General features: G+C 46.1%; 1 protein-coding gene across 1 annotated transcript; it reads left to right on the forward strand.

Moving 5' to 3' along the window:
- Positions 1 to 5,096: 5,096 nt before the first annotated feature.
- LOC137877032 (roundabout homolog 2-like) lies at positions 5,097 to 18,497 on the forward strand (the record flags this gene model as incomplete). Its single annotated transcript, XM_068716715.1, has 2 exons — positions 5,097 to 5,967; positions 18,171 to 18,497. Coding segments are annotated over exons 1-2 (382 nt in total), but the record flags the coding sequence as incomplete, so codon positions are not given.
- Positions 18,498 to 20,372: the final 1,875 nt, after the last annotated feature.

Below are 20,372 nucleotides of genomic sequence, written 5' to 3' on the forward strand. Positions count from 1 at the left end.
CCGAAATTCAACTTTGATTGCGGCTTATTCAGTCGTGAATATTTAATAGAGCAATACCAATTTTTCAGCGGCTTTGAGGTTCACTCCTCTCGAAAGTAAACACCTGAATGTGCTCTACTGTGTCCCACATCATTGCCTCGTAGCTGCTGCAGGTTCTCTTAAACTTGCAAACAAAATCACCCACTGATAGCTCCTTTATTCAGCACTTCGCTCCACATGAAAGTGAGAGAGAGGAGCGGGGAATGACAGAGGATGGACTCGAAGTGAAGAGCAAGAATTCCTGTACAGTAATCCCCAGTTTTGCAACATTTGATACGTCGCCCCTATCTCACTTCCCGTGCCTTTCAGTGAAGGCGGGAGGAAGACGGGGCGATGCATTACATACAGAGTCTATGTCCCGCTGACAGAAGCCTCTCTCAGCGTGGAGCTCAGGTGTCGTGTCCTCCGCTCTCCCTCCATCTGTCCAGCCTCCTCCTTCAGCCCCTCTGAGGGAGTATCACAGAGTGCAGCATTTAACATGTGTCGCACTGACTTCCATTAAATGTTTTATTGCCCTGCATGAACCCGGTTCTGCTGTGTTACGTCTCCAAGAACTTGGGTTCTTATGGACGTCTCCCCTGTGTTCTGTGGATCATATCCGAGCCTAAATAGCAAAAGCAGTCCGAGCTGCTGAGGCTGTGCCGACACGTCGGGTCTATTCGTGCTCCGCCTGCTGCAGACTTTAATCCTTACTCAATAACCATTTAACCTTCTTTTTTTTTTCTGAGTGGAGTGATTTGCATTGCCGGACAATGCATCATAGCGAGAGGTTTGTCACTTTTTCAGCATAATGTGAAATCGGGTTGTGTGTATTAAAGAGTGGAAGTAGAGGAGGGAAACAGAGATATCTTATGGATCTATGGACTCTTTGTCATGCCGGAACTGAATCTGTAAAACTTGCTAAATATGATAGTAATATTTCAGCGAATGTTAATGCGCATGTAGTGATGTTTGTGAGTTATGAGTGTGCCGCACCGTGCTCTCTGCGTGTGTGTGTGTGTGTGTGTGTGTGTGTGTGTGTGTGTGTGTGTGTGTGTGTGTGTGTGTGTGTGTCTTGTCACTGTATTGTATAGAAATGATCTTGTCAGTGTGTGTGCCTATGTGGGTGTTATTGCTGAGGATAGTGCGGAGCAGAGCACAGCTTAATATCTATGTTTGACATAGAGGCCCATTAATAAGGGCCTGATCCGAGCCCGGTGACAGGACTGCTGACAGAGGAGGATCATGGGGAAGAATCATGCCCTGCTGAGGGAGCCTGGGCTGCAGGTAGACCCATTCCGCCTTCCCCAGGTGTCATTACGGATGCCGGGGAGGCAGCAGAAGAGGGAGGGCCGCTACTGACATCTACATTAATCACCCCTCCGCACATCAACCCCCCCCCCCCCCCCCCCCCCCCCCCCCGCACGCCGCCTCTTCCCCCCCCACCTCCAGCTCCTAATCATCCCCACACAGAGACCCAAACCCAGTAAGGGGATACTCAGCCATGAAAGATATCCAGCTAAGAGCTCCCCAAATACCACTCTGATCTGATCATGAGTGATGTTGCTACCTGAACCTCTGACCTGGCACACAATTAAAAACACTTTCCTCCTTCTCCCACAGACACGTACATACAGACGGATGCAGCTTTGCCGGAAAAACACACATTCTGTCACTGTCTGCGTTTGATCCGTAGTTTGCATTTGAATCGCACTTTAGTTACAAGCAATTAAAACGTCTCTGCTGGAATGCGTCCGCAAACCCCCCCCAGAGTGGCTGCTGCGGTTGTACGCACTCTTGATTGTCTCGCAGATATCACACTCTCCATTTGGGGACCCCCTATTGATCCTCGGCTGTGCTTTTATCTACAGAAAAAAACAACAACACCACTGCGGCACTGTATGGGAACGTTGCATCCCTGTAAACTGAGTCGCTGGATAAAAGAGCCTTAATCATTTACAGGAAACATTAGAGGACGGTGTTATCAAAAGGGTGCGGCACTTGAGATTTTTTTTATTTAAAGTGATCACATCAAACCTTAACAAACTGCTGAACGTTTATCTGTCTTAAAGCGATCGGCTATCTCGTGTGTTTTCCTAGAGGATATTTATATTCATAGGGGGAAATTATTCAACTTCTTTTTTGCCACAAAAAGTCCTTGGGAGTTAACTTGACGGATTGAAGTCATGTCACTGGAGAAGTGGACGAGGATGGATGTGGGTCGCGGCAAACAACCTTCCAAATGAGTGGCTCCACGCAGGAGCCATCAATGAGCAGCTGTTTTGAGGACAATGATGGGAAATTATCTGATTGATTATTAGTTCCGATTCAGTTAAAAACACGCAATTGCACCAAAACGTGACAGTGATTGTGTCATGATTAGTTTAGGTTAAAACAAATGGTCTACTTCAGCATCTGGTGGGGGAATCCAATAGTCTTTCTTTTGCAGTGGTGGAAGAAGGGAGCAGGAGACTGTGTTCTTCTCCACGTTTTTTAATCTCTTGGGTTTTGTTGTTAATGCAGCCGTTCTCCTCGCTGACGTCACACGTGTTTTGTGTGAGGTTACACCTCATCTGCATGCTCGCAGCTTTTGAAATGAAAAAGCTAATCGACCTAGAAAACCCTTGTTTGTCAGTGATATTGTGAATGTCGCCCTCATAACAGATCTGTGACGTTCTTCCAACTGTGGGATGAAGCGTAAGCTCCCATGATCGTGTCCGTGACTTACCAGTCCATGGCTTAGCACCACCTTCTCATTTTTCCGTAACATGCCTTGCCCTGAGTGAACACAGCCTCCAGTTTAATTAAAATAAATCCACTTTCAGCTGATATTTACAAACCCGTGAGCTATTCCTGCCTCCGCTGCAGATACAGTGATTGAAAGTGTGGAATAAAAGGCGGTGCTTGAGGCAGAATTACACTCTACTTACTTTTCCATCAATGGAGCCACACTCTATTGTTTATGTTTGAAGCATGCTTTTCTTCTTAGTAAATTACCTTTCTCCAATTCCCCTTTTTCTCTCTTTTATTTGCCTTGAACCGTCAGCAACACTGATGACACAATAAATTTCTGTTTGGCTCAGCGTGTGTGTGTGTGTGTGTGTGTGTGTGTGTGTGTGTGTGTGTGTGTGTGTGTGTGTGTGTGTGTGTGTGTGTGTGTGTGTGTGTGTGTGTGTGTGTGTGTGTGTGTGTGTGGTTGCACACATCTGGTAGAATCTAGGACACCATGGAGGCACTGAGAAGACAACATTTGCATGCAGCTCACAAACATTGAAATATGAAGACGAATCACTGTGTCTGGCCGGCTGACAGCGCTGCCTGCAGTGGGAGCTAGTAAACTTACAACAAACTTAAGACATGTTGCAGTTCCCAGTCAGGCCTTTATAGGGCAAGCTCGAACATGCAGCTTGACAAACAAACGGAAGGGAGGAGAAGGAAAAAAAAAAAAAGAGCCATGAGCAGTCAAAGCTATTATTAAAGGCAATAGAAGTGGTTCCCTTTGCCAAAGCCATCCTGTCATGGTGATAGTCTCTGTGTTGTTCATTGGGAGAGCATGGTTTCCACATCACACCTTCAAGGAACATACTGTGAGTTTTGAGGGCTTTGTTCTATGGCTGACTTTGATGTAAATCATAAAACGGGAAATTCGAGCCTTTTAGGTGGTGCTCCTGCTAGTGTTGTGTCTGCTCATGAAAAAGAAACAAACAAAAGGGGCCAACTTGTGAGATGGCTCTTACGTCTCTTTAAATGTTAATGTAATGTTGCGTACAGCTTGTGTTTTGTATTTTGGATAACGTATTAAAGCATTTTGCATTGGCTGTGCTCCGTGGGGAAAGAAAAATAGTGGCCTAACTATTTCTATTCTTTTACAAACCCCTTGAAGTGCTGCTGTAAATTAGCCTTTTTGCATAGTTTCAACACATATATATATATATATATATATATATATATATATATATATATATATATATATATATATATATATATATATATATATATATATATATATATATATATAATTTAATTTGAGCTATTCTGGCGTGACATTTATCGAATCTGCTTATTCCAAAATGCATGTGATGGAGCATTCGCGTCGTATCCATCATGCTGCTTCAGGAAATCTTGCTCTCGGGGCTACATCGGGGCCGTCTCCACTTTTTACATCACTTGATAGGGCAGTATTACAAATCCAGCAGATGAGACGATGGCTATAACTGACACCAGTAGGGGGAGCCCACAGCTCATAGCTCACTGTATAATAAACCGGCGAGATGACATGAAGAGGGTTGCTGGGCAGTAATGAGGACCACATACAAGAACCCCCCCACCCCCCCACCCCTCATATCTTTGAACCCTAAACATATCTTGGGTCCTGACTGCTGAGCCAAATCATATTACCTTAATGTGTCCATAATTAAACATTGGACTGTGGTGATTTCCTTGTGTGCTCGCTGTACTCTGTCTTTGCCTGCATACTTTGCCTTGCATTAGACACATATGTATGCAGAGAGGCGGCCTCCCTCCTCGTCTTGGTGCAGGGGCTGGGTCAATCAGTCATTGATTTCTGACAGAGATCATATTTACAATTCCCCTTCAACATCTCAATGCATGGCCATGTATTCAGCGTCTCCTTTCTCACACATTTAATATGCCATATAGGGAGACTATTGATTCATTTCACCGTATTCTGATATGTAATATACCATTTTTAACATGCACTGTCGGTCTGCATTATTCTCCCGTGTAAAACCTCGCCTTGTGTTATCACCTATGCTACCTGTTGGCTGTGTTTTCCCACTACTAAGTAAGGTGGTTAAACTATCTGGATATTTGTAGGTATGTATCAGTGTAGTTCTCCCATTGTGTGGTACATAATGCATGTATGCAATATGTCTGAAGCACACGTGAAGCTATAAATGACATGTAACCTCAGAGTGGATTTGGGTTTGTCCTCCACTCCAGCGCACCTCTGCGTTAAACGATTATCTTACCGGTAGTACGTCTTCATTTCTTCACAACTACAGAGATTCGGACTGAGATCCGGGCTCCCCTCGACTTCCCCTTCCCTTTCGACTTTTCCTTCCCCCTTAGTCTACAACTCTCCTTCCTTCAGGCTGCTGTCCTCACTGACCGATCCGTGTTTGGCCGTGCGAGTGTGTCGAGCTTCAGTGTGTTGGGGGTCTGCGGGGCTGTGCCGGGTGCGCGTACACTGTGCGCTCCTAGCGGCCGCGCTGTTGAAATACAAAATAAAATAAAAGAAATAATCAGAGAGAGGGAAGGAGGCTGTTGAAGTGACTTGTAGTACGACTGTACACTTCCAGCGCTTTATCCTAGGCTAACCACATGGGTCTTTCGGGAGCCGGTTCCCGTTGTAATAAAACAACTTTTTGGGAACGCACGGGAGTTGAAGGCTGGTTTCCAGTCCGAGTCTCAGCCGAGCCATGTGCTGAACTGTGGAGACATCGCTGAAGATTTGAAAGGTGCCACAGACGCGTCCCGAGGAGCGGAGGACCTGCGGAGGTTTTCCCAGAGTGGACTTGCCGCTCATTCCTCCCCTCTCGCCGGCTCTGTGGGCTCCGGCTTGTGTCGCGGGTCTTCTTGGAGACATCGCAGATATTGCGGATGAACTCACGGGGACAGCGGGGATAATACTCAAAGACCGAGAGTTTGGTTTCAGGGGTTTTTTGGTGGATATGAACACCCGGAGCAGCTCCGGGTGACCCACTGTGATATGGATCCTCTCAATTTTTGGACATTGAAACTGGCTCTTGTCAGTAACTAGGACCTCTCCAGAACTATCACAAACCCGGAGCAGACTTGCGTGTCTTTGGACATATTTTTCTGCGGTGAATTCGAGGATTTGCGCGCCCGCCGTGGATGTTTAATATGCTAGTATGGGTCCGCTAGCGTTCATCCTTGTTGGCGGATTACTGTATTTTCAAGTTGATGGTAAGTTTCCTAACGTGTTGTTGTGTGAAACTTCTTCTTATGGATGTATTAATATCCGGTTCTGTTTCGCACGGACCGTGTCAGACACCGCCTGTGGTACTCCACCCGTCATTTTATACCCACTTCTGATTTCTAAGCAATATTGTAAAAAATATGTTTTAGGACAAAAATATGAATTGTTGAGTTTTTAATTATTAAATGATTGTTCAGTCAAGATTCAGACATCTTGTTGATAACTAGGATGACCTTATGGAGTTGTGATTTCAATTTATTTTATTTGATCGTTGCAGAAATATTTTCTATGATACATTTTCTTCTTTTTCATTCATAAACAAATAAAATATTTGTTGTTGCTAAAACGCGGCCCTAATTGGAATTAGGGCCGCGTTTTTCTTCTTCTTGTGCAACAGATAGAAGAAGCATCAGTAGGACATTTTAAGAAGTCAATATTACTGAATGATATGAATGTATTATGACATAAAGGACCAGTTAGAAAATGTTTTTTTTTCTCTCCCTCAGTGAGACTTAGTGTAACGCAAATATACCTATGAATAATTTCCAGTTACAGTGGCTACAGGTTATCAGTCCAATGTGGAGAGGATATTTCATTAATACTGGCGAACAAATCCCAAATATGCTTGTGAATCCAAAGAACCAAAATGAAAAACAAAGTAGTCTAACGGAACATAAAGTAGTTCAGACCTGTCGGTGAGGCGCTCACTGTCTGGGATGTGTTAGGCTGTGATCACCTTGCCCCAGCACTGTAGTGGATGTTGCTGCTGTGGTCATTTCACTCTAGGATCGCAGTGCTGCCTTTAATCCAAGCTGGGACACTGGCCCGGTTTATTATTCTCATTCGTCTGATTCAACTTTAACAATGATGCAAATGAGATTGATACTGTTTAATTTCTACAGCCAAAAGCTTCAGCCTTCGTAGTTTTTTTTTCTGCTGGCGAGTGCTAAATCAGCTATTTTTTTTTTTTTCTCCAAAATGTCATGATTTTCCATAGTTTCTTCAGGATTCACCGGCCCACTATAGAGAACTGGTTTAATGGAGGAATTAAAACGGCCTGGACTGCAGTTAATGTGATGACTCGCATCAATCATCAAAATGGGAGGGCTGAGGTGACGGAAATGGAGATTGGGATTGGTCCAACCTGTGACTGGTGGAATGACGGGAGGGATAAAGACGTATTACTCTTAGAATGCATGAACCTGAAGTCTGATTGCATTTTAGTGGTGCTTTTGAATCGGACACACCTTTTCACCGTTGTCTCACAGCCTGCTCAGACAAAGTGTTGATCATAGAATGAGAAAATAATACTCCTGAATAGCCGCATACTGGGATGTTATATCAGCACTACATTGTGCCTGATGATTCACGTGTTTGCTTTGTATTGTTTGTACACGTTAGCAGTATGTAAAGCAGAGTTTTTTTTATTGTCACTGAATGCAAAAGCCTGCAAGGCCCCATTTTTCTTTTCTTTCACCTGTCAGCTCCCGCTTTTGTTCTTCACAGCTGCAAGTTTTGCCTCTCCTGCCTTCTGCAGTTAGGAAAATCAAGCCTCCCTTTTTCTGCTGAGATTTAAATCTTTTTTCTGTTTTTTTTCTTTTACCTTTTTTTTTTTCGGTTGTCTTTCACTCTGCTCAGCCAAACCCACTGGTTGCTAAGCAATGGGCTGATGGCATTGCTAGCTGTCCAGAGGGAGAGGGTGCACATCTCCCCGGGAGCAGTGGATCTTCCCAATCATTTGCTTGTCACCCTCCTCCCCCATCTCCCTTGCTCCCTCCATCCCCGCAGAACTCACCCATCACCCAACCCCTTTCAGAGGTAATCTGAGGGTCCTTGGAGAGGGAGGAGCTTCCTCTAAGAGTCCACTTAGGCAGACAAAAAGGTCTGGAGTTGTATTCACTGGGCAGCATAGCCAACAAAGCCAAGCCCTGTGAATGGCGTCAGTCACTGTTTAGTGTGCGGTGATTAATGCTGCTGGTGTGTAGGAGAGGAGAGAGAAAAGGTGAGATGGACAGAGAATAGAGGGAGAAACTGAGTGTGTGTTGGGTGTTGTTGTTGTTGGAAGACATTGTGCATCTGTAAACAGGGAAAGCACACTTTAAGAATCAGATTGATTGCAGTATTTCCAGGAATACACCGGTCAGCAGCTGCCTGGTTATCTCTTAAACTCCACTGTGCTGCTTTTGAAGCCGGATTAGAACATGCTTTGCATAGTGGACATGCACTCCTGACCTTTTGCTATTCTCAGACCTTCCTGCATGCTTGGGTCTGATGTAGGAGCCGGTGACATCACGTCCATCATGGCGACACGCTGAGAGGTGCTGAAATACAGTCCCAACTCGAATCTGTCTAAGAGGCTATGGGGAGTCTGGACAGTGTGCCGCTCGCTATCCGCCAGCAGGGCTGTGGTTTCAGTGATGCTGAGTCAAGAGAAACTCACACCCGGAGGATGGTTGTGTGTGTGTGTGTGTGTGTGTGTGTGTGTCAGGAGGGAGGGGAGGGAGAACAGTGCGATTGTAATCAAATTACAAAAATTGAGGGACGAGTTGTTTAACAACACAATCTTTTAAAGGGGAATGGCGAGGATGAGGCTTTATTACCAAAGCGCCCCGGAGACTAACGGCTCTGTTGATGGTCACGATTGAATGAGAGAGGTTTAAAGTACCGCCCTATAATGGAAAGTAAGCCCAGATTAAAATAGTCTAGGTGAATGATGAGGCAGGCTGAGGTCATTGTGTAAGAGCCATTGCGAAGTCTCGCCCCAAATGTGATTGTTCTGCTCGAGTTGGCAGCGTTTAGGCAGCGTTATTGTAATTGCGGTTCATTTGCTGGAATAGGCCCGCTGTAATGACGAACCTTCATCTGAGATCTCCAGGAAAGCTCCCCTCCTCGACTGTCTCCCACGCTCTCATCACTGTCAAGGAAGCCGCTTTCCTCTGCGGCAAAGTGCACTGCTGTTTATTCTCTGATTAGCGTCAGAAATGAGTGCAGAATAAAGACAACGCTGGGGCTCATAAGAGGAAGTAAATGAACGGGGAACAAAGAATGAGGTGATCGCTCCTCCAGTGGAAATCAGCTCACCGGTGTGTATTGTGTGAGCGCTAAGTGTTACTTGACCAGTGACGAGGGCCCGTCAACTCCTATGATACTTTATCAGTCACGTCTGGCTGCTCTGTGGATCACGTTTCGGCAGCCATCAGTCCACATGTTCTGGATAGAAGAGAATGGACTTTGAGCTCCGCATGCTTCCTTCAAGTCCAAAGTACTGCTCCGCATTCACTCAAAAATAAAAGGATTCACAGCTGTTCTAAATTCCGGGATCACGTTGGTTAACGCCTTTACATTTCCGTTGTGCTGAAGCTGGAGAGAAAATGTCAGTGGCAGACAATGCACATGGCTGATTTTGCAGTAAGGCCAGCAGAATGCAGGGGAGGTAATTCCACTTCCCCCTCTTTTTTTTTTCTTTTTTTTTTTTTACCTCCACTTTATTAAGCCTCAGCCAAGCATACCCCTGACATTTAGAGAGCAGAAAAAGGTCTAATGCCTTGATGCTTTTGCCTAGAGAAACAAAGACAGAGAGGGTGAGAGATTACAACGGGAAGAGGTGGAGGTTTCATGCTAACAGGTAGGCGGCAGTAAAGGATAAGTATCTCTCCTCGAATGATTTATATTTCAGAACTTCCCCAAACCTATCTTGTACACTATTTCTCTCTTTCACACACACACACACACACACACACACACACACACACACACACACACACACACACACACACACACACACACACACACACACACACACACGCACGCACACAAACTATCCGCCATTGGCATTGTCCATGAGGGTGGAATTCAAACACTGAGGGGGTTGTTGTACACCTGCGATGGCAGTATAGTAGGAGTGTGTGTGGAGGTGGGGATGGGGGAGGAGGGATATGATGAATTGAGCGTGCTGACTCCGAGGTAAAGGGAGCGGTCGGGGCCCTTCACCTGTCTCACACACCTGTACTTACAGAATACTCACCTGTGCTTACCCTTCTGGGCCCCCGAGGCACAGATATAATCCTGGCTCTATTCTCTCCCTGACTCTGTTTCCCAAACAGCCGATTAAAGGTTGGGCAAGGCAGGCCAACAGACAAAAAGAAAGGATCTAATTACTGTTATATAATCCTTGATGATTAGATGATAGTGAATAAACTCCTTATTGATCAATGGCAAATACCAAGCCAGCGGTTACAATACAAACTGCCTCTTGTGTGGGACAGATTACTCAGTTGCAGCGTGGATGTGACGAGCATTCTTATCTCCACGAAACTCGATTATCTTAAGAGCATGCCAAAATGCAGACGGGGAGTCGGGATTGAGTACGACACTGGCCTGTGATGCCTTAAACTCGCTGGAAGAGACAGCAGGTTTGTCTTCTCGGCGTTTTCATGTTGCACACTGCACTGAAACGTCGTGTTTGGGGGAAGCGTCTAATTACTCTGTATCCCGTTGCCCTCGCGCCGCCCTCTGGTTGGCTCTCTCGCAGCCACCTTCAAACGGAAGGGAGGGAAGTCAAGGTTGCGTGACACACAGAAGTGCATTCCAGCTTCATGACTATACACACGCAATGCAAACGCGCAGAGAAGCACACGAATAAGTAAATCCATTTTCGGCTGTAACGTGCGTTCTTGCTCTTCATTCTCAAGCGTCCGGTGTGACAGTCGTACCTGAGCTCCGAGTGTCTTGAAGATGAGGTCGGGCCTGCTGATCAAAATGCATGAGCTGTCTCTCGGTGCGAGATGTGTGAAGATGGACAGCCCGGGCGTGCTCCTCGAGCACACATCCGTCACACACAGCAGTTGTCCGGCGCGGCTGTAATGGCGCTCGGAGTGGTGGAGCCAGTGAATAAGTGTCTCGTTCCACCATCTCCATCCCCGGCCTGGTCTATGGATCACCCGGCCGTGACAGCTCGGTACTTTTTCTTCCCCGTAACTAACTGGGGAATCTAACCCCATAGAAGTAGACTCCAAACTATACACCAGCTCCTGCCAAACTAGTGCTTCAGTGTGGAAGCTGTAGTAACCTGGAGGTCTAGTGAGGGGCCTGACCTCCTGAGAACAGACTGATGTCAACAGTACTGTATAGCTGGCCCCCTGCCGATCATGTGAGCGGTGACATGTTGATAATGTTGAGGCGTTTTATGAATTGCAAATACAGTACTATTGTATTATTTTACCTTCGCATAGACTGTGAATTATGTGCTGTCACTGTTCTTGGCGTTTCCTCGTCCTTATTTGGTAATAAGACATAGTGTTTCCTGCTAATGTGTTTCTTAATAACGTGGTTGTGCAATCAGTGTGTCTATGTGCTAATATAAACTGTAATATGCTAAATTATGTTTACAGTTCAGTTGCAAAAAAAAAAAAAAAACAACCCTCGTCAGACCGAGCAGCCTGATCACATGAATACATACATAATAATTTCATAGTAAGTAACAAGGCCTGCATTGCATGTCAGTGCTGCAGGGATTGTTTTTTTTTTTTTTCTTCTTGTTGTGTCCCGTGCTGCAGAAACATGGCACCACACTGCTTTGTAAACTGAGCCACCATGACCAGGGGTGGGTTGAATTACTGTATAGAATGGCTCCTGGTGAGGCTGGCTTTGTGGTTGAAGTCTCAGCGTGGAACGTGGCACGAGCCAAGTGTCACAACCATTGCGGCGGGAAGGAAGGAAGGAAGCCTTAATCGCATCCTTGAACGTTTGAACTCTCCACTTGCAGGATGGTGATGATTTTCTTTCTGGAGGGCTGCTCACAGGCATTTGTCATACCGAGGCCCGGTAACAGCCAGCCAGGGGTAGAATTATGAAATGTAGTGGGTGAATGTGTTTGTGAGCACCATTAATAAACATCAACGCCCATTGTTTTTTTTTGTTTGGTGTTAGCATGGATTTATGAGCCTGAGTAAATTGAATGAGTCCTTCATCCACTTACTGCTAGCACTCTTGACCCTGTCGCCCTAAGCCAGACCAGATGAAGTGTCCCATGGAATAGAAATTTAATAAATCTCATCTCGACTTGGTATGCCGCACCTTAAGGAAACACAAACGGTGAGCTATAAGGGCCATTTCATTACCTCGCTCTGCCCTCCGAGTCCATCACTTGGACGGCGTTGTGCGCGGTCGCGGCCTCTTATTCCTCATGTTCGCGCGTGGGTCTAAAAAACCGCTGGAGTGGCTGGAGGTGGTGACTGCCCTCATTGACATGCAGGGACACTGCAGTGTGTTCACTACAAGTCAGCACCCGTGGCACACCTCCAATTATCTACTCATCTCTCAACACGGTGTATCATGGACACCTGAAGGCCTTCTCCCCCCCCCCCCCCCCCCCCCCCCCTCCCCTTCGACTTCATTTCTAAAGCAATAAAGCACTTATTTATTTTTGCCCCGTTCAATCTGCTGGGGCAGCTCAGCAATGCAGGTAAAGAGATTACAATGCTTGGGGGAGAATCAATTGATGCCATTCATTTCATTGCACTTGCCTGAGTAGGAACTGTTTAGAGTAGCCCACGCTTGAAAGGAAGGAATTGGCGACGTGGAATTTTGCACCCAGCTGTGTCTACATTCACATGCACACCGCGCACGCACACACCCACCCACCCACCCACCCACACACACACCCACCCACACACACACACACACACACACACACACACACACGTACATATCTTAAGAAGATTGCTACTTCCTTATCTGCTTTTATAGCACATTTACAAAGATCCCAATGACCAAAGAAAGCTGTGCTCTACTGCTATAGTTTTCTGCTGATTACCTACTACTTGACCGGAGCAAGTGTGCATTAACTTAACTTAAGGGCTCGCTCCTTCAGTAGTTGACGAGGAGAGGGAGGCTATTAATTATTGAATTTACCTCTTAGATTTCTCTACTTCACACACACAAAACGCACATCTTCAATATCAAGGCTGCTGCTGCCACGGACAAAGAAGAGGCAGGCAAGAAAATGGCTGCTCAGAAGGATGTGTGCCGGCGCAGAGACGGGGCTGAAGAAGGTGGGCTGGTGCAGAGAGCTACATGCTCGAGCGGCCATGGCATCGGAAATCATTTAATCTGCATCACGCAGTTTAGTGTCCGTACCAGTGACCCGACAGTCCCACAGAGCTGGTGCTGTGCTCCTTACACTATGCACAGCCTCTGTAAAGAAAGCAAGCTGCGCCCTTATCAACACATAAAGAGGTCTAAACTGTTATTGTGTCGTCCTCCTTTTCCCGCTTTTCGTCAGCAATTGCAGCGCTTCAGAGAAAGGCCATTTGCTGAAAAAAGGATAACATCATCCTTTCAGTTCACTGCAACCGATAGTAGAATGAAGAGTCAGAATGAGAGAAGTTTGGAGAAAAAAAACAAGGTGGAAACTGCTTGAAACGCAGGATCCGTGAATCAGCCGCTTGCAGCAAAAAATCAGATATGCTGTTTCCCACAGTAAACTATTTATATATTCCATCTGCATGGGGTAGAGAGGGCAAATACACAGATGCAGAGTCAATACGGCCCCACCACATCACTGCCCGAAATACACTCCGAGTGGAATCCTATCTGATATTTGTTGGAGGCGAGCATGGATGCAGTGAGAGGTTGAGAGCAGCTCCTAGAATTACCCCAGTGTATGCTTTCAGAGTATAGATCTTAGCAGGAAAAAGGAGGGGAGGTGGGGGGGGGGGGGGGGGGGGGGTAATATGCAGAGCACTGAGGTGGAACAGAGCCCATCATGTGAGCTTGCTGGCTAACTGGCTCGCAATCCCTCACTCTCTTGCAGTAGAAGACGAATCTACTCCTTCAGCACCTGTGAACACCTTTTATTTCACCGTCTGTGTCCTCGCTGTGAGGGTTTTGCTGTATATCCCGTGCTGTATCTAGTGGCTGTCTGCATGCAGTGGGATTGGATGGGCTCCAGTAGATACAGCAGGTTGTTCTTTAGTGACATCTCACCCCGGATGAGCTGTATCTCTGGTATTTTTTTGCCACACTGGAGCTCGTGTGCCGTGACGCCACTGACAGCGCGCCGTAAAGAAGATAAATCTGGGGTGCACAACGGGCTGCTTGCAAGTGTCACGGCAGGCCAGTGGTGAGGCGAGGACGGACAGTAACATCATTCTATTGCCTCCCCCAGTTTCCCCCCCTTGCCGCTCGCTCACATTTCCCTTCTGACGACATGATGGATATGACTCTGTCACCCTCACCGTGAGGGCAGGACGGGGACAAGGAGACGGCGGTACTGGGAGGGAGAGGCATAGATATATATACGGAGATGGAGTGGGAGGTTGAGGAGAAGCTAAAAGAGGCAGGAGGAGATTGGACAACATGGATCTCATGCATAATTCATTCATTTTGAAAATTTCTTTGAGGTTTTTTTTTATGTACAATTTTATAGTTTGCTGGGTTTCAACACTTTCTGTCTGCAAAAAAACTCCGACATTTCAGCATCCACGTTACAGTGCGTCTTGGCCCGGACCTTGGGTTTCATGTTTGATGTTTTATGGAGCCTCAGTGACTGGAACTTTTTGCCTTGGTCTGAGGTTGCCGTTGGTTACCTGTGATCAGCGTACTCGTCTGTTGGCAGAATAACTAATATCTCTTTGGGGAGCCCTTCCTTTTATGCTCTGGCTGAGACTGGTGTGGGTATTGATTTGGTTGGTGGGCTGGGATTTCTCCTGGGAGCTAATAAAAATAATTACAAAAAGATCATGAAAGGCCTGACCTTCTGTTGCACACATGAATAAATATGTGACAGAGATAATAGAAAAGTGCCCTTCTATGTGTGTGGTCAGTGGGAAAACAAGCTGTTATGACAGTTAAAGTGGTGTTTGACCAACAACCTATGTTTTTGTTTAACTGGGTGAAACTTTTCTATGTCTTTAGTTATGTCTCAATGACGAATGTGAACCGTGAACAGTGAGAAATAATGCTGTAAAACTTCTTGGATAGCTGCGTTGCAGAATTGCATTGGATTGCAGTGAAGCTGACATAATTTGAATGAAAGAAAAGGCAGAAAGGAATCAGCTTTTGGTTCAGTAATCCCTCTCTGATTTCATTCTCTGTCTGTGTGCTTGTTTGTTTGTTCTCTGCTTCCTGCTTTCCTCCAGGAGAGGATGACTGCACACCAGTGGCGAAAAGTAATGGTGGTGTTATTGCAGACAGGGGGAAACACAGCATTTTGATTGGAGCGTGCGCCCTGAGACCCAGTGAAGTGCACTCGCCTCAGCTCAGAGAGCACTTGATTGCACAGCACCAATGATCGCATTAAAAGGGCAACAGAAAGCCCATTTACCGTAAAGAGAGTGAGAAAGGGGGCCCAATAGGAAGCTGAAAATTGACTTTCGCTTCTGTTAGGAGCTACGGGTGGAGCGGTGGGGATGTACATGATTTTTTTTTTATTTGATCTTCTTGGGCAGCATCTCTAGGACATGGGATCCACATGATAAAACAATGCATATACACATGAAGGTACAAACATTTCAGTTTGTGCTTTTGAAAGTGAAGCTTGCTCAAAAGCAGGCGAGGTTTACATGTTGAGGTTATCCAGTATTGAGATTGATGTGCCTCTTTTAAAACATACTCCATGGCATATGGATGTGCTTTTAACCTTTTCTACCTCTACACCCGACTACCTCCACTTCTGGAAGGACACTGACCAGTCACGTCTGGCCCTCTGTGCACCCGGCTCAGCTTTTTTTCTGGCAGTGAAAGGACAATTGTAGAGGCATCTGCTGTTTTCATTTCCACCGGAAAGAGGAGAGCAGATGGAGACCCAAGGTTTAAGTGATTAGAAGGCAGTAGATTGGAATACAAATTGGATTTAAAGAAATTAGACTGATATAAATCGAATGGAGTCGCCGCAGTTTAGTGCTGTGCATGCACATCGGCCTTAGTGGAAAGCCACCGCGGGGCCTGTGGATTATGCGGGAAGCAGATGCTCCAATGAGATAAGAATACATGTGCGTTTGACACTCCATCTGAGGGAGATGGGGGTCTCCATGTCCGTCCTTTATCTTGCCCTCCATTTATCAATGTCACAGTGTTAATTACTGCTTCGCTTATTAGGTCACTTACTGCCAGAATACAAACTTGCCCCCGTGCTGCTGAAAGGGTAACTGACTGCTTGCTAGCTTGCTGTTACCTACCACTGGTGAAATAGATTGTGTTAAAGACTGCCTGAAGCATACTGTAGGTTTTACTTCCTCCACCACCAATAGTACGTCTTCGGTTTTTCACATAATACCAATGAGATTAGATCATGCACTGGGGGATCAGGATATTACCATGCCCCCCACTCTACCACAAACCCCTGTCTCTGGCCCCACTTAGAGGAAGACACTAGGCCTGATCACTAATCAATGACAGGGAAATGGAGGGAATTAGCCCAAATTAGGAAGAAGAGAGCACAGACTACCTCCTGTTCAGGGGTCAATATGGCACTGTGTGAAGCCTGATCCCTGTTAAGACAAATGGTGGACGAGAGCACATTGACGTAGTACACTCGGAGTCTTTGAAGTGTATTTTGTGCTGATCGGTGGATTTCTAACTGCGCCTGTCCTTTTACCCGCAGACTTTCGGGCAGAAAAGGCCGGGTTGCAGCATGTCTCCCCAGGGAGATTCAAGTGTAAGGCGTAGTGGAACATGTGCAAACCCAGGCAAACAAAGAGCTGGAGCCTCCACTGTTTTGTCTTCATCCCGATGTTGAAATTAGCCCTTACATAAGCACAAAGGCTTATGTGGTACACTGCTCCTCTGTGCAGCAGGCATCGTTCTATTACCCCGCTGCACTGCCCCGGGGAAGGGCACAGTCATCAACTCAGCTCAATCACATGCACACCTGCAACGACTAATTTTGAGACAAAGGGCCCAGCACTCTACTTTAACACAACACTGACCGGTTAGCATGTGGCTGCCAACTGAATCCGAGTTATTGATGGGGCATTGAATCTGGTTCAATAGAGGAGGATAAAGGACGGGCTGTTGGAAAAGTTTGCCTCATTTCCCATTCCCTTTACCGTATCTTCGACTGTTTGATGCTGGATCAAACTCTTTGATTGTCGCATGGTTCCCAGGGCCTCTGTGATGTTAATGTGTGTGGCCTACAGCGTCTTATCTCTGTGGTTAAGACCTGGTCACAGACACACAGGGCACTCCGACTTGGGGACCATTATCTTAGCTGCCAGACTCTCGGAGCTCGCCCACTGCAAGCCCTACTAAAAAGGAGTGGGCCAAGGTTTTCAGCCGTGGGGGATTAGCATTTGACATTGGTCTGGACCCCGGCATTCATATTCACATCACATGTACACTTCTACAACAGTGGACTCAACAGTTTTACTTATTTGCACCCTACTGAAAGCCAAATATATAATTTGTTTGTGTGTGTGTAGAGCTCAGATGTGAGCTGACTGTATGCATCCATTCACTGCTCACCCATGGGTCCAATTACCCACAAGGCAAGCCCTTGCAATATAGGGTTGAGAAGAGCAGATTGTTGCTTTTTGATCGGCTTGAAATGGAGATTAAAGGGTCCAATATTTTGAACATGCTTCTAGCCCAAGACAAGCTTTGCTAACTATTAGTTGGAGCCATCCATCCATTTTCCACTGCTTTGCCAGGTCTGGGTTGCGGTGGCAGCAAGCTAAGAAAAATAGCCCAGATGTCCTTCTCCCAAGCAATGTGATTTTGGCAACTGATTTGAATTCAAATTATGCTTCTGATGAAAATGTTGATAAAAGTTCTCCCTGCTGTTTTGTTTCTTCCTGTGTCTCATTTTCAGGGAGATTGTAATCCATTTTTAAAAGATGAGACATTTTAGGCAGCGGCGTTCTGTAATGCATGCAGATCTTCTTGCAGGTCTTTTTTTTTTTATGGAAAAAAATGTCTGCAACAAACGTTTATCATCTTACATTGATAAAAATGGACACCGCACCGAGGCCACATCCCGTATCTCCTTCTCTGGTATCTTGATCCCTGCTAGATGATGTCAGCTACTTTTAGTTGTATTAATGAATTCAATCCCTTTCTTTTCGCTATCCTCCTAATTGTGTACCTGCTAGCTGTTATGTTAACAAGGGAGGCTTTTGACTTGAGAAGGCCTTTTTATATTAGAACGTCCAGCTGGAACAGTGATTAATTGCATCTCCTCTTTCTCCTCCAGGATCCCGTCTGCGCCAGGAGGACTCCCCACCCCGGATTGTGGAGCACCCGTCTGACCTGATTGTCTCCAAGGGGGAGCCCGCCACTCTCAACTGTAAAGCGGAGGGGCGGCCAACCCCGACAGTGGAGTGGTACAAGGACGGGGAGCGGGTGGAAACGGACAAAGATGACCCACGTTCCCACCGCATGCTGCTGCCCAGCGGCTCGCTCTTCTTCCTTCGCATCGTTCACGGACGGCGGAGCAAACCGGATGAGGGGGCCTACGTCTGTGTCGCCCGGAACTACCTGGGAGAGGCTGTCAGCCGCAACGCATCTTTGGAAGTAGCATGTGAGTCAGGACTCTGTCCCCTCTTTCTTCTTAGATTCTCCTCTTTGCTGCATTGCTCATTTCATTTAGTTTGTTCATTGGCTAGGTGAAGAACAGTCTTGATCTCGCTGCTGCCAAATGATGGAAAGACTGGATTTCCATTCAACACGAGAGAATTGAGAGACATTATTTCATCATTTCCTGTCGGCGTTGTCCAATTTTTTTCTTTCATTTATACACAATGGAAAATCACATGGTCTTTATTGTAGGGAATAACAGTAAACACATAAGTGTTTTATTTGAGGCAACTGGAAATTGCACCATTTTAAGACTGGACTTCAACTTGTTGTCCATGTGCTCTTTTTGCAAAGACTGATCATTTCCTGCAGGTCTAGATGGAACACTCAAGCTCACTAGCGGTCACAGTGTGTGTGACTTTGTTTGGTGAATTAATGACAGAATGACACTTGAGATAAATTTGATATATTTCTAACCCGAGGGAGTTTTATTGCAGACCTTTGAGTTGGACATAAAGCCAGCCAGACCATATGATGGTTTTTGGAGATGTGGGGTGAGTCTCACAGGTGTGTGGGGGTAGAACGACAGCCACAGATCAAAGTCCTGAAGGACATCTGACACATGCTGCCTGGACTGTGTTGGTGAACACTGACAGGCAGAACCTGAGCTGTGGATCAAATTACCTTTGAAGATGAGCACCCCCACCCCAGCAGCTTCTAGGCCCCTCCACTGCCCATAAGGTGGGGAGGAAAGTCCCCATGTCCTTATGTTGTTTCAAGTGGTGGTTCTTTGAGTAACACAGTCCTGCGTTTCAAAGAAGTGTCATGTTCAGACATAATCCTACTATATGTGTTAAATGTTAAGCTCTCATCTGCCATAGTCAACGTAAAATGAATGCTAATTAGACGTTTGAAGATGTTTTGAATGGAAGACACAGCAGACATTATATCTTCCGTGTCATAACAAGGTCCTGTAACCATATTTCAAAGGTGATTACAGTGATCTATTGCATTAGGATGGGTAGGTGGTTTGTGATCCTTGGGAAATGGACTTTGTGTATTAGAGAAAGGGGGGGGGGGAGGGGGGCTGGTCTCCGCCTCTGATCCAGTCCCCTGCCTTCCTGAGGGCCTCCCAGCAGCCCCCAGGTGCTAACTGCGTGACAGCAGCTTGATCTATCGATCGCTGTAAGAGGGCTCTCCCAGTCTAAATGAAAATTCATGAAAAATTGATGATGTCTCCAGATTATTTTATTTTCCCCCTCTCGTACTGTTTTCTAGCCGTTCTCCTCTCCCGTGTAATGTGGGTTGAGCAGCAGAGGGGGTTGAATGCAGGCACTGACTCCTTGAATGGCTTATAGGTGAGGGGTGAGAGGTCAGCAGGGATATGGAAGAGATAACAAGGTGATGAAATAAGAGCACACGTATGATTGGTATTATAAGTGAAACTAGGTTTGAGAGAGAGAGAGAGAGAGAGAGAGAGAGAGAGAGAGAGGGGTTAGGGCCAAGCCTGAAGCCACACTCAGTAAACAAGGACACAGAGCTGTACCTTGAACCTACAGTAGCTGTAGCCATTTTAACATAAATCATCAGGCACCATACACATATACCCAAATTCCATTTTAAAGACAAACTGTTATTGACTCACACAATTTCGCCTCTATTGACCTGACCTGACCCGACCTGAAACACTCGCAGCCTGACTGAGATGGAGTGCGGGTGTAGGAAAGGGTTTTGCTGGCGGGTCAAGTGCAGTTCAACAATGGCACAATGTTCAACAATGGCACAATGCATTGAAGCTGTATAAAAGTAGAATAGTGTTAATATAAATGATTTGATTATGAGCAGATCAAATCCCTCAGAGGCACTTTCGAGTAGGAAG

This window comes from Cebidichthys violaceus, unplaced genomic scaffold (genome assembly GCF_023349555.1).
Source record: "Cebidichthys violaceus isolate CVI_PGR_0920_01 unplaced genomic scaffold, fCebVio1.0.p SCAF_209, whole genome shotgun sequence".
Classification (NCBI taxonomy): Eukaryota; Metazoa; Chordata; class Actinopteri; order Perciformes; family Stichaeidae; genus Cebidichthys; species Cebidichthys violaceus.